Source organism: Rhopilema esculentum, chromosome 9 (genome assembly GCF_057945365.1).
Source record: "Rhopilema esculentum isolate cy_ngs chromosome 9, ASM5794536v1, whole genome shotgun sequence".
NCBI classification, from domain to species: domain Eukaryota; kingdom Metazoa; phylum Cnidaria; class Scyphozoa; order Rhizostomeae; family Rhizostomatidae; genus Rhopilema; species Rhopilema esculentum.
In genome coordinates, this window is record NC_142823.1 from 5,181,839 (window position 1) to 5,195,585 (window position 13,747).

At 38.1% G+C, this 13,747-nt stretch overlaps 2 protein-coding genes across 3 annotated transcripts in view; one reads left to right on the forward strand and one right to left on the reverse strand.

Moving 5' to 3' along the window:
• LOC135688971 (uncharacterized) overlaps nucleotides 1-13,035 on the forward strand; it is a 32,275-nt gene extending 19,240 nt beyond the window's left edge. The window contains exons 6-7 of one of the 2 annotated variants that reach the window (XR_016143989.1): nucleotides 8,226-8,362; nucleotides 12,820-13,035. Coding sequence is in view for 1 of the 2 variants with exons in the window: in XM_065206048.2 (XP_065062120.2) it covers nucleotides 8,226-8,269 (44 nt within the window). In the remaining variant the exon portion in view is untranslated. Of the gene's footprint in view, nucleotides 1-8,225; nucleotides 8,363-12,819 lie in introns of those variants that run through there. The other variant, XM_065206048.2, reaches the window with a different exon arrangement.
• Nucleotides 4,584-12,849, reverse strand: LOC135688965 (purine nucleoside phosphorylase LACC1). The gene is made up of 6 exons (XM_065206039.2): nucleotides 12,551-12,849; nucleotides 9,628-9,825; nucleotides 8,139-8,486; nucleotides 7,847-7,999; nucleotides 6,835-7,136; nucleotides 4,584-5,582 (listed from the first exon to the last, which is right to left on the reverse strand). The coding sequence occupies exons 1-6, from the start codon at nucleotides 12,722-12,724 to the stop codon at nucleotides 5,438-5,440; spliced, it is 1,320 nt and encodes a 439-aa protein (XP_065062111.2). The 5' UTR covers nucleotides 12,725-12,849; the 3' UTR covers nucleotides 4,584-5,437.
• Nucleotides 13,036-13,747: the final 712 nt, after the last annotated feature.

Consider the following 13,747-nt stretch of genomic DNA (forward strand, 5'->3'; position numbering starts at 1 on the left):
AAAAACACCCAGTACTGACTAAGTAAGCTAAAATTAGGCCTTATGCTGAGGAACCTAAAGGGCCTTTTATTAGGCCAATTCAGCTTTAGATATATTCTCGTGTGCTCTTACCACGGCCCAGGGCCGTCAAAAAGCAGCTCGGGCCCAGGAGTGATGCACAAAACTGATCCCCTTGAGAAAATTTTCTGTTGCCACGCCCTTCAGGCTCCCGGAGATCAAGGGAAACGCCCTTTGTAGGTACAATTGTTGAAAAGGTTTTTTAAGGATTTTTACAAGAATGTGCAAAAAGACTGTTTACATGAATCAAGGACATGTGGACATTTCTCTGTGATAAACTTACAGGCGTTGATTCCGTATTAGTATCTGAAATTGTAGCTTTTTTGCATTATAAATAGATTTTGTTACTTTATTACGGGCCCCATCGGAGCACGGGCCACGGACCTTTTGCCCCTACCACCCCCCATCTCGGCGCCCCTGCCTTGCCCTATTTCAGGAATGGGCATATATAAAACACGCGCTTAAGCAATACTCAGAAACTTCGCCATCAATTTTCAATTCATCTTTTGGCTTAGGCCATCCACTTCTCAAAAACACGTGGTCGCGTGAAACAAGGCAAATGGATTACGTAATCCCCTAAAAAGAGTTCCTTTTTGGGAGGGGTTTTAAACAACATAAATTTGCCATCTAATAATATAAAAGATATTATTGTTCTTACAATCCAACACATGATACTGCAGCACAAAACGTACCCTTATTTGTATATTTTGATTTGCTTTATAATCAGAATTGTTATCTATCCATAACAAATCTATGCCTTCTAGCAAAATGAAATAATAGAACTGTTATTTTATCTTGCTGCTTGTTGTGTTTACTCTGAAAAGTCACATGACTGAATTCTCTGCAGTATTACCCTATTATCCTGCATTTAAGCCCTCCATTTAAGCATAAAGGCCCATGGGCTTATACCCAGGTTAAAGGCCCACTGGGTGAGAGACTTCTCATTTCGGGATGAGGTTGTTTCAGAATAAAAGACATTTCATAGAAGGTCAAATAATTTTTTCTCTTTCGACTTAATCTTCTACTGCACATTTTGTTTTTAAGATATGTATCTGGTTCCTTACAAACGTATTTTCGTCGGACCCCTTAAAACCATTTCCCCTCTTGTTGTCAAGACAGGGCAGGGGATCTTTTGACATACAAACTAGTGGGGAAATTCCCAATTAGGCCCCTATTTAAAACAACGTAAAACAGTCTTGTATGGCATTTACGTAGCGCGTTTGACCAGCTGATAATCCCTGCTTTGTGCTGTTAACTTGAGAGAAATTTTCATATTGTTCTTTTCATAGGCTTTTTCTTTTTCCATCTTAAGTTGGGCATTTTCTTATTTTTTTCTTATATCTGGCAAAGCGGGCTTGAGTGTTCTCGTAAAGTGTTTAAAAAAGTTTGTATGCTCTCTTTTTTATAAAAACAATTTTATAAGAAGACTAGCCTCAAAATTGGGCAAAAGTTAAGAACAAATTAAGAACAAGCTGTGGCTGAGCTACTGCAAAATGCAATTTTGAACAACGTTTTATCTCACGCAAAACGTAACGTTGAACAACGTAAAACGAGGAGTTTTATCCTTTTTTGGCGAATGTTTAAACTTTTCGGCAAATGAAGGTTGTCTCGCTCTCTTTGTTGGCAAATGAGGCCTGAACACCTCCCTAGAGCAAAATAGCTAGCAATTGCACTGCTTACACCCTCTTAATTTAAGAACAAATTAAGAACAATCCAGCCTCAGATTTCGGAAGAAATTAAGAACAGTCAGCCTGAACTTAAATTTACTGGTTCTTACAAAAAAAGAGTGTAGTAGGCTAGAGTATCATATTTTTCATTCGAATGCTGGAAAAAATCCGATCGTCAAAACAAGTGGTACAAGGAAGCAATGTGTCAATCAGTTTTCCTTGTGGGAGTACAAAAGCAAATAATTTGCCTTCAGTTGTTCGAGTCAACAACCCGTGGGTGAAGTATGGTTTGGTCGCTGTCATTTACCTAGATAATTATCGACTTGGGCATTCAAAGGGCTGTGAGTAGGAGAGACAAGAAACTCTTTAGCATCATTAATTATGTCTCACAAGTAATACACAACACACTTGTTGTTTTTCGGTCAAGAATTCCAGAGATTCTTAAGCCTCGATATCTTTTAAGCATAACAGCTTTCAAACGAAATGAAGATAATTATGCGGAGGATTAGTTCCCCGTTCTTTCCGATTTCTATTGAAATGGCATATTCGCACTGTAAGCAAATTTGTAAGGGGAATCGCCAATCGAGAGTCAAGTTGCTGCGCGGCGAGATCGAAAATTACAAGGGGGTTTTGTGCAATAATGAAATTTGATAGGAATCTGTAAATAACTGGGACCATCTGATATCATCACAAATCGTGAAATCCCTGCAATGTGAGAGCTTCATTCATTTTTTGTTGAAGATTGTCTGTCGCTTTCTTGATTTCTGTTGGTTGCGAAAACATTTAAAAGTTTTCATAAAGTTCAAATAAGGTGTAAGTTTTTTACCAACGTTTATGACAATAAAAATATTATTGACATCAGCTCTGAATTTCATCAAAAAGAAATGGTGATAATCAGAGTTCAGAAAAGTTGTTAACCTTCCTCCAGACAAAAACATCCCAGAAGGCAAACCTTCCTCACAAACAATAGAAAATGGGCGTGGCTTGGGTGTGTCATATGAGCTTCTATTGTTTTTCGTGGACCTTCCTCCGGTCAGTGGCCGTGCGACCGTAATGTTTTTTGACTCTGGTGATAATAGCAATCTTTTAAGATTTTGTCACAGATGTTTACAGCAAGATTTTTTAATAACATTTTCTTTCTGTTGCTTAGACACTGAAAAAACCTCTTTTAGTCCAGGAGTGCAACAAAGAAACTACACAATCGGGCTAAGCATCTTTTTAGGCATTGACGTAGGCAGTGGTGTAGTGCTATCATAATAACAAGGGGGGCTCTTGCTCAGAATGTTAAAGTAAAGATTTGCTAATTTCAGTACACCCCTCGGCGTAGAGAGTATATCATACAATAACCAACATTCTTTTTTATAAGAGTACACTTCATAAGAACACGAAAGCTCGCTTTGTCAGAAAAATTGGAAGATCAAAATGGTCTCAGATGAAAAATTGGATGAAAAACGAATGGTTTTTAAAAAATTAATCTGAAGTAACCAAAACAGAGAGGTTTTATCTGAATATCGACCGTTCTACAAAAGTTTTCGTGCAAAACTAATGTTTAATGATCTTAAAAAATAATTGATACCATGTATTTGTTTAAAAATAAATGTTGAATTAAGGCTTTATAAGCTTATTAATGTAAAAAAGTGCTATGGGTAGGAAAGAACTATTGGGCACCATTGTTGGAGATCAATAGAAACAAAAGGGAATGTTCATTAGAAAGAAAAAAAGATAGGAAATCATTAATTTGTAAGAGAGGGCCATGAAACCCCGCTGAACAATAGTAGATACAGCCCTGCAATGATTATCTGGTTCTTATAAAAAAGAGTATATGATGAGTAATGTATGCTGAGAATATAAAGTAAGCCTCATATCTTTGGAATACTAACTATAAGTGCATTTTGAATTGTTTTCTGTTGCTTTCAAGAAGGAAGGAACAAACTAAGTATGATTAAAACAATAGAAAAATAAATATCACTTCTAGAAAGCCTAAAAACGTGCGATTATCAGACCGTTTTGTGCCCTCACGACGTGGTTAATTGGCTTGAAAAAACATGCATTCTTAAGTGCACTTGAACCTTTTTGTACTGGTTGTGGGTACAGACAGCTTTAATGCTTTCTGTAAATTGCACTACTTTGGCCCATACAAAAAGGTCGAAATCATTACGGATGCACGCACATCAACCCCATTGATCCACTCAGACGTTCTTTCATTCTTGTCAGATCTTTCGATATAGAGTTGAAAAGATCTTTCGTTATCGACAAGCCTTTAATCAAAACCAGACAATCCAATAGGAGGGGCAAACGGAGGTCATCAAGCTATGAAATTGCAATGTTCGTCCTATGAAATTGCAATAACTGGTATGGTTGGACCGTATCAAAAAGGTCTGATTCATTGAGAGACAAGGGCTATCGACTCAGGGCCATAGTTGACGAATAGTAATAAACTTCGTCTATGTTTTTTGCTTCATCGTAGAAAGAAAAGAGAGTTCCGAAGAGGTGGCGTCACAAAAGTCCATTTTTAGAACTTTTAAATTTTCAACTTCTTAGGGTAGTCTGCGAACGTAGCCTGCTTGCAGACTTAACAAACAGAGGCTAGGCAAGGCAAACGAAGCAAACTTTGCTCGGTTTTTTATCCCAAATCTAGACCCAGTTCCCTTCGACGCGGTTAATTGAAAAGGTCTATTGCATTGTACTAGGAGGAGCTGTTAATGCCGAAAAGAAGTCAAATTTAGCCAAATTTTTAATACTGTTTTTAGCAACATTTTGTTGCGTCGCTTCGCTGCGTCAATTCGCTGCGTTGTCAATAAGTAGAACAGTCGCAAAAAAGACATAGCCATCATTTTAAGCAAAATGAATCTCATCCTAAAACCAAAAAGAATGATAACTGCCAAAATAGCGAAACGGTTCCATTACTTTCTTTTGCATAATCTTCTTCAACTCTCAACTACTGGATAAACTAGGAAGACTTCTTAGTGTCATCCGAACGAAATTCCAATTTGGGGAATGGTACCCCGGGTACTGAGTCTGGTACCCAGGGTAGGGGGATGGCTGCCTTTGTATTGCTTTCCATTCATTACACGATTATAAAGGAAATATAATACAGCATCAGGATGAAGACAAAAAACATTGATTATTTTTCACATTAAATTTCTTCTCAATTAATTATTTCCATAAGACATTCAAAGATACATGAAAAAATTTAAAGGAAGGCAATTACAGTCTTATTCGAAGGGAGAGCTTTGTTGGAAGTAGTGGCTTATTTTGAAGCAGCCAAAAATATTAACGGGGTAAATTTTCTTCCTCTGTTTAAGGCTGGACAGTATACCAAAAAATACAGATAAATTGGGATAAACCTATTGCTGTTGAGGTAATACCTCAGCCCCTGGGGGCTTATTGGAGGGCAGGGGCTTATTCACGAAATTTACTTAAGGATGGGAGCTTTTTCGAGGGAGGGGGCTTATTGGAATGTGGGGGTAGTCGAGGTTTTTCCGGTGGAGGGTTGAGTCGTTTCTTTAACTTTGCTTGCATCCATCAAGTTAGTTCCTGGAGGTCAGTCCCCTTGTCCCCAAAGCCTCTTTGGTATCCTGTTATATTGTCTTTCATGGGCAAATAAAGTCGTTTAAAATCTTTTATAAAGATTAATTGTGAATCATTAGGATTAATTGCAAAATTCTTCCCTTGTGTGCATTGAAAAACTGATTACAGCCTGTTATCAATATTTAACTTCTCATCTTGATGCCAATATATCCAACTTGATTTCCGAACAGCACTCCATCTCTTCGGTACGAAAAGAATTTATCTTTGTTACATGACGTGCACTGGGTCACCTTCTGGGAACCAAGCCCATCCACATCAGCATTGTTTCTGAAATAATGATTCATTATATAACCTTAGTTTGTTATTTCTTGTTTTCTTTGAAAATTTGTTGTGGATTCAAATGATATTGACATAAAACTACATTGGTAGCCTCAATTATGTATGTGTTGGTGAACAAAAGCAGTAGCCATGCTTTGAAAAGAGAAGTGGATAAGACCATAGAGAGAGAAGCTTAACTTTCAAAGCTCATCAATATGCCTTGATGACAACGAGTGCAATGCGTGCGGCGTGGACCCTCCGCTCTTTTCTTTAGCGGGGCCTTGTTGCAACGCCGTTGCCGATTTTTGAATAGGCCATTCCCCGCTCGGTTCAAAGATCATACGTTATGTTGCATTGTATACTATATACGACATTATGAAGGGTGATGTGCAAGCGATGACGAATGTGGGCATGCTCTGGTGCTGTGAACCAGTTTCAAATTTCATATATTAAGTTCTAAGCAGGTTGCTGATGTATTTATGCTCATTGATAGGAACGTATGTTTGATAGCCTGCGTGTAGCTACTATTCGACTGGGTGTCTGTCATAGTGGCTGCATGCAGGGAAGCGTTTGGAGACCGTCCTAACGTCCCTCAGTTTGTGACGGTCATTTTGAAGCATTATGCATATAAAAATAATAGTCATAATGATGCTAATCACTTCGAATGGATTCACCTATTTTTAACGATCAACGACAAACCTAGTCAGCGAAAAGATAATCAAAACGTCACTTGACCAAATTTGGCTAGTGTATATCCCTACGTTAATTTAAAGCTCCATAAACTGCTACCCTGGGTTTCAGAGTCTCCATTACTCAGTCTCAGAAATGTAGTTTGAAACTAGCCACATAAAATTATTTGCCACCTCAGCTTTCTACAATACTTTATCCCCGGATTCCTGAGACCCTGGTACCCAGGGTACGTATTCTGCATAATCACACAAAGGGACTTAAATTCTGGGGGTGCAATGGGACAAGAGCCTCCCGATTAAAATTTGTCAGGAAATTTTAGATTTTGAGTGTAATCTTAAAGTTAGGATCTTCTAGGGTCTTAGGATCTAAAGGCTACTTCTGTGGTGGGTAAGGTGGAAAAAGAAAAGCGAAGACTAGAATAAGATCCAGTCACCGCTTCGTTCTTTGACTACTGGTCCACTTAAAATGATCCATTTCCGCAACTGTTTTACGTTATACTTGATACGTTAGTAGTACGTCATGCTTATGGTAAGCCTGAAGTAGTTGTAAACTGGAATGTATTTGATCAAACCTGTTTCCACCGTTAATATTTTCTGGTTTCACGCCAACTTCTGCAAGCAAAATCTTTGTTGCTTGCCATAGATCAAGGTAAGGTATGCCTTCTCTTCTTTGCACAACACTTTCAGCAACTCCATCTATGAATTCCTTTGCGCGATTCTCGTCCACATTGTAGCAACAAACACCAATGGACGGACCAATGGCGACTAGAATGTCAGATGGCTTGCAGCCAAACCTTTCCTTCATTACCCTCACGACATTCTGCTGGATTCTATCGATCGTACCTTTCCAGCCTGAATGCGCTGCACCAACAACCTAGGGATGTTTGTACAATTATTTTAACTGGGAAGGCCGGAGGGGTGTTGCAACATAGGGAAACTTCCTCACATTTCTCAAAATATGATCTACCAAATTCTTTGAGCAAGAATTATTTGTCGGGGCACTGAAATGTGTCTAAATGAACAGAAATTGGCTCAATAGGACTACTAGGAATTAACAGGCGGTTCTAGAGTATGAAATGGGCGTGGCCTCGAATACTTTATCCTGTGCTAGGCCCCCAGAGCAAGGCTTTAACCGCACTTCGCAGCGGCTGGCACTGCTGTTGTCAAACGGCCTTTATAGGCTCATGGGAAGGAGGCCAAGTTCAAATATTCCTCAACAGGACCTCGTTTAGATGAAGGGGATATAAGCAAAAAGAAGAAGAAAAGATTAGATTATTGAAAAGAATTTAGGTCAGGAAACTGAGCCACTGATGAACAAAACAGGCACCTTGCCGTGCAGATTTGATAAAAAGATAGAACCATCCTTAAAGGATTATTGTTGAGGTCTGAGCCGATTGCATTGCCTTGATCAACTATCAAATAACTGCCATATGTAATTCTGCCATAAGTTACTTGAATCTATTAACAGAGGATAACTACTTTGCTTTATGAATCGTTGATTACCTAAAGAAATTGGTTTAACATATCTTGTGCATAAAGAGCCAAATCCTTATTATAGTTACATGAGATAAACAGCCGACTTACCATCTTTACGGGGTCACAGAACAAGAGTGTCTGGCAATCAGCCCCAGGAGCTGCTATCGTGTATCCTGGTTTATCGGTAACTATTGCGTCATAGCTTTCAGGTTGCTCATCTCCAATCACCCAGACATCAATTCCATGCACCGCACTTGCGCTCTAGAATAGCAAAACCATTTATCTTTTAAGCGGGAAAACCCGAGAGAAGAACAACAAAGAGCTTTTCTCAACAGCTTGGCTCTTTTCTGGACCGGTGGCACAAATGACCTTCGTCAGGACTGAATAGAAATATACTAACCTCGAATTTTTGAACGTCGAAGCCCTCTGATTCTGCAAGTCGTCTCCGATTCTCCTCAATATATACTCTTGTATCTTTCTTTCGTAGGGACATTGCTAATGGCAGAGACCGCATTGTTGGGTGTGTGCTAACCCCGCCAGTCCTGGTTGTATAACCATGGTAGAATCTATCGTTTGGTATTAACATGGTTTTCAGCGTCTTCAAGGGCAGGCCATCGCTAGAGGGTAGGAGTTTTAGCTTTTCTCTGATGCTCTTCAACACTGATTCCTCGTTTTTATCATTACTTTCTGTCGGTAACCCAACGTTTATGGCTTCAAAGCCAACTTGGTATGTAAACGTGTTGAAAATCTGCAACAAAAAAGAGATCTGAATTTATTTAGAAAACGAATCAGTTTTAGCATCACAATTTCAGTAGCAATAAAGGGCAGGGGCAATGAAAAGTGTAGACCCATGCCCTCTACCCCCTCTACCTCTCTTTGGCACAGCCTCTGTAGATGTTGGAAAAGACAAGAAAAATCCATAAATCATGGCTGTTGTGAATCAACGATTACCAAGGTGAAATAAATAATTTAAAAGAAACAAAGGATTACAATTTCTGGCGATATGTTGACGATTACCTAATCCTAACCTTTTGTTTTCTGAGCGTGTTTTGCGGGCACCCTAATAATGTACCACAATCGCGAAGTTCCGCAAGGCAAAATTTCCTATTGCCGCTTTCATGTTGAGATCATTTTGTTTTCCTGAAATCATATCCTGTAATAGCTACATTCTTCTTGTGCACTGTAAATTAGCCTCTGCAACGCAGGATATCTGTAAATCGGTGCGAGTAATGCGATAGAAGCAAAAATTGCGCAGAAATTACGTTTTCCAATCGACCCAGGCCCTGCTTACGCGGCCCAAGACCGTCCTTGTTCGTCTCTCTAACAAGTAACGAAATGTCCGAAAATACAGCATGTAACAATTTAAATGTGAATAGAAGTGTTAACATTTTAAAAGGTGGGGGGATCTTCCTGATTTTATTCACCTAGAACAAGCATTTCAATGTTTTTCATTTAAATTATAAATGGGCTGGCTTTAAGACTTTGGTTGTCCGTTTTGTCTCAATACACCATGATTGCAGAATCATTGAGAGTGTGAAAAGGAAAATAATAATCACAAGAATCAAAAGTAAATCATCTAATTGTTCACTTCAGTTTCTTTATATTTTTGAATTTCTAATGAAAATTAACATAAAGAGAGTGGGTAAACTATACATCAATTATCTACGAAATTCTATGATCTTTTCTTAGGAGTGAATATTCAAGTGCACTGCTTGCCCCCTCTGCCCCTCCTGGAAGCTGCCCCTGAAGCCCCTCCAGGGTAGACGCCCCTGGATATGAAGTTTTTTTCTCAGATGGAAGTAATCATAAGCCGCTTATTACAAAGTACTCATACTCTATGGCCTCTTCAAGGGAAATCAGATTAACAAAAAATGCTATACTGTACGTACAAAAGACGAAACTGTCTTGCAGTAGTTCATATGTGAATCCGGAATAACCATATAGACAGTGCTAACGCTCAAATCGTCTATCATTTGCTTTGAGCCAATTAGAATATCTTCAACAGATTCTGTATTTTCCATTCCTTTTATTGTGGAGTTGTATTTATTGGCAACAGCATTGAGGTCAGTCGTAATTTCGCCACTCACCTAAAATTCGGATTTATTTTATTAAAAACATAGTATAAACACTGTGAGTTGTAGTAATATGGAAAGAAATACTCTCTTCGAATAACAACAAGATCTGTAATTCTAATGTGCATCTAACGTGCTCGCATGCTTGCTTATTCTAATTAATCCTTTTACCCCTGTGTCCAATACGTAACAGACGTCATTACTACACATAGAAATGTTTGTTGAGAACGTAAGGATACGAATGACAAAATATAGTAATATTTGATAACTTTGCTTCAAAAAACTTTGCTGTCAATTTTTGCTACCTTTTCCATTCTTGGGGGCAGCAGTCCAAACCCCCTCTCCCCTCCTGCTCATAGAAGATAATGTGCTTTAAAGCCGTTTCCATATGAGATCTTGCAGCAAATTGATGACATTGTTTAATTTTGTGCACGTAATTTTTCTGATGAATGTTGAATAAGTTTGCTATGTAAAAATAATTGGTCAAAAATATAGTGCGTAACTTTTTTCTTAAACAGCACTGGTAGAGATTATCCTAAGGTGATAATAATACAATTGTTATACTATGGGTAGCGGCACACAAAGGGTCAAGGTAAATCAAATCAGGGACAGGGAAGGGTGAAAAGTAAGGGTGCTGGGATATACCTGGCATTTCTAGCAACCAGCAAACAAACTAATACGGGATTACTCTAAATGTCCAGAATCTTTTTAAAAGATCAGGAAGAAAGTATGAAGAACTTCAATCCCTCTAGCCCCAACCAAATCCCATTACTGATGTCTCAGCGACCACTTCAAGCGAATTCTAGAGGCAAAGACATATCCACTTATTTCCTCTTGCTTTTGTAACGTCACAAATGGTGGTATCTCTCCTTATTATTTCATTACTCACAATCATTTCAATCTCTCCTTATTATTTCATTATTCAGATTAATAATGATATATGTTTTGTCTAGCAGTGATTCAACCTAGCAGCAAAAAAACAACAGGCTGTGTTACTAAAAAATCTTATCTATATATCTTAAACATCTGGAGTAGTTTTCCTTAACTCAAACTCTTTCCCAAGTCTAGGATCTGTATTTTTCTTGATCAGTAACCCAAATTATTGAGTTTTTCCCTTTGATGTTAGCTATGATGTCAAGAACTGTGTAGTGACACAAAGACATTTCAAAGAATTAAAAATCCTTTTATGCTATGACTCATTCACTGGTATTGCACCATGTTGGCAGCCATCATTAAAACTTGTGATACTGCTGCCAAGACAAATAAATAATGTATGTGTGGGTGGTTGTAGTTTCTCACTTTGATTAATTGGCAAAACTTCATTGTATTAGTCATGGCCAAATTAGAAACATTTATATGTATTGAACAAAACCCAATTCAAGCATATGTTTATGTATGGCCATAACTACCCAATTTGGTCATCATAACTATCATACATAAACAGAAAATTTAATATTAAAGTCTGCATTATTGCAATGCTTTCAACAAGATAACAAACTGGGCTAGTTATAAGTAGAAATAATGAAATGAAATAGAGGAAATGAAAGCTGAAAAGACAAGGCGGTTTTGTATGTGTTTCAGGGGAATACTGATAGCATCAAGCCTTGAGTTTCACTACCCTGCTCTGTGCCTAAAGTCGACACAAATTATTTCAAATTATGTACCCTTAGGAAAATCATTATTTTGGCAAAGCCACGAGGGCTATTTATGAGAAAAGACAGTACCTAAAAAAAGCATTACAGAAAGCGTTCTGGGGCATAGTAAAAACTTCCTTTATACTTTCCTTTCATCAACCCCTCTTTATTATTTGAAAATCAAGTTTGATGAGCCTTCCTTTCCTCTTTCCATGCATGTTATGAGCCGTATTCAAAGCAAGGGGCAGGTCTTTTTTTGAACCTGATACATCTTTAGAGGAAACCTTTTATTATGTATCTGAGACTCCCTCTATAAATCCTTTTCCTTTTGGTAGAATTAGGTGCATTATTTCTCAATTAAGCAATTGCCCCTCAAATCAAAATCGTTTCACACCTTGAACCTTTGTAGCAACTTGCCCTCTTAACTTGGAGCTGAATAGTATTTGTGCTATTCTTAAAGAAAGACAAATATTCATAATAGGTACATTTAGTGTTTATATTTGATGGAAAGTTTGTGCTTGCATCCTTAAGTCAAATATAAAATTTTGATTCTAAATTTGGTAGTTTGCACCATCTCAGAGAGTAGCTAAAATAGATAGTTTTCCAATGTTAGGATTTGATTTAAAGAAGGAGCACTTAACACCAGCTGAAAATATGAGTTGATTTATTATCACTCTGTTTTTTAGGATCACTTCTAAAGTAGTATTTTGTTGTTGTTTTGTATTGCTCCTGTCCACGATCCTGTCAACAGAAGCATTTTCGCTTCCTTGGCATTTTTCCCTTTTCATGACTACACAAACAAAGAAGTGTAGCCTCCTTTGATTCGGAAGAGGAAAATGATAGGGTCAGTGGAATCCCCCGTGTATTTTCCTTATTCCACAGTAGCATTTGTCTGGTTTACTCAAATTTCAAAATGACTGGCCGATTATAGACGCATTTATCTCGACCACTGACCCCTCTTTTACAACCGTATGTTCATTGCATTCTTGTTTTTGCTGACCAAGGGTGTCTAAGAAGGAAGTAATTTGGCTTTCACTTTTTCCGTTTTCTAACGAAACGCCTCACAGGACCTTAAACATTCAAAACACCTTATGAGGGATGCTTACAAGTAGGAGTGTCTTTGTAACATCCGCCTTCAGCCTGCACAATACACCTTCGATGGACTTCACCGCCTTCTGTTTTGCAGCAGCAAAATCTTGTTCTTCGTTGACATCTTCATCTGAACCTGAACAAAGCAGTGTCCAAGGGACTATTATACATGTATGGTAAACTTCTGCCATCTGCTCTCGATGTATCGAAAAATAGCTTCTATCTTCTGAGACTTTGCTTCCACAGTTCGACCCAGTTTGATTTTATCTGTTTCCTCTATCTTTAGACACCGTCTGTGGTTCAGACTTCCGCTGTTAGGAAGTGAAAACGAGGCTGTCAATTTCCTAGAAGTGAAAGCTTCTGACTAGTTTGTATATATCCTGTCCAGTCGCGACAAGAAAAGTGAAAGATTTTAAACTAATTTCATGATTTTCAAGTTCATTCGATTAACAATTTTGCTTGATTACATATAGTTAGTTATAAAATAGAAAGTGTTCCAAAATATTGTTTTTTTTCGATGTTTTTGGCGGTCACTTCGTCCATGCAGTCACATCAGTCATAATGTGCCTTTCTGTTGTATCTCGAATAAGCCCCTCATGGTAGCCTGTATAGGAGGCATGCTACTGTGTTGGGGACTTTTTTGAGAGTGTCGCTTATAAAAATTTTTGCTTCCAGGGTGGGAGTAGGAGTATTCGGGGAGGGGGCCTATATGCAACTTTTACTTCGGGAATTGGTGCTTATTCGAAGGGGGCGTGTTAAAAAATTGAACTTCCAATGTGAGGCTAATTTTGAAGGGGTATTACGGGGGTAGCCATTTGAAGATTTACGGTGCAACTAACAATCCATTGATATCGTATCATTATGTAACTAAGAAAAAACAATAGGTTGTAAATTGGTTCCTAAATACGGCAGGTTCCGAGCTAAATGTTCGGCAAAACTTCAGAATGACACAACAAATAAACAAAGATATAGTTTTCTCAAACGTATATCGTTGTACGACTTGTACCACTAAGCCTTTCACAAGAGCGAAGTGTACGTGCTCACAATGCTCTAACTCTTAACTAACTCAGGATTCGTAGAGAACGATGTATATATATGTTAAACTAGTTCCTTGTACAAATAAAATATGTAAATGTGCTAATCTTAGGTGTCTACATAAGAGGAAAAACAAGCTAAAAAAACAATAGGAAAGTGTCTAGATACGTATGTATAAG

What these genes read in the sequence shown, in the direction of transcription:
- LOC135688965 (XM_065206039.2), bottom strand. Translation starts at nt 12,724, where the DNA reads ATGGCAGAAGTTTACCATACATGTATAATAGTCCCTTGGACACTGCTT. An exon ending in TTACAAAGACACTCCTACTT is followed by an intron (nt 9,826 to 12,550) that starts GTAAGCATCCCT and finishes TCCGAATTTTAG; the next exon opens with GTGAGTGGCGAAATTACGAC. An exon ending in GCAAGACAGTTTCGTCTTTT is followed by an intron (nt 8,487 to 9,627) that starts GTACGTACAGTA and finishes TTTTTGTTGCAG; the next exon opens with ATTTTCAACACGTTTACATA.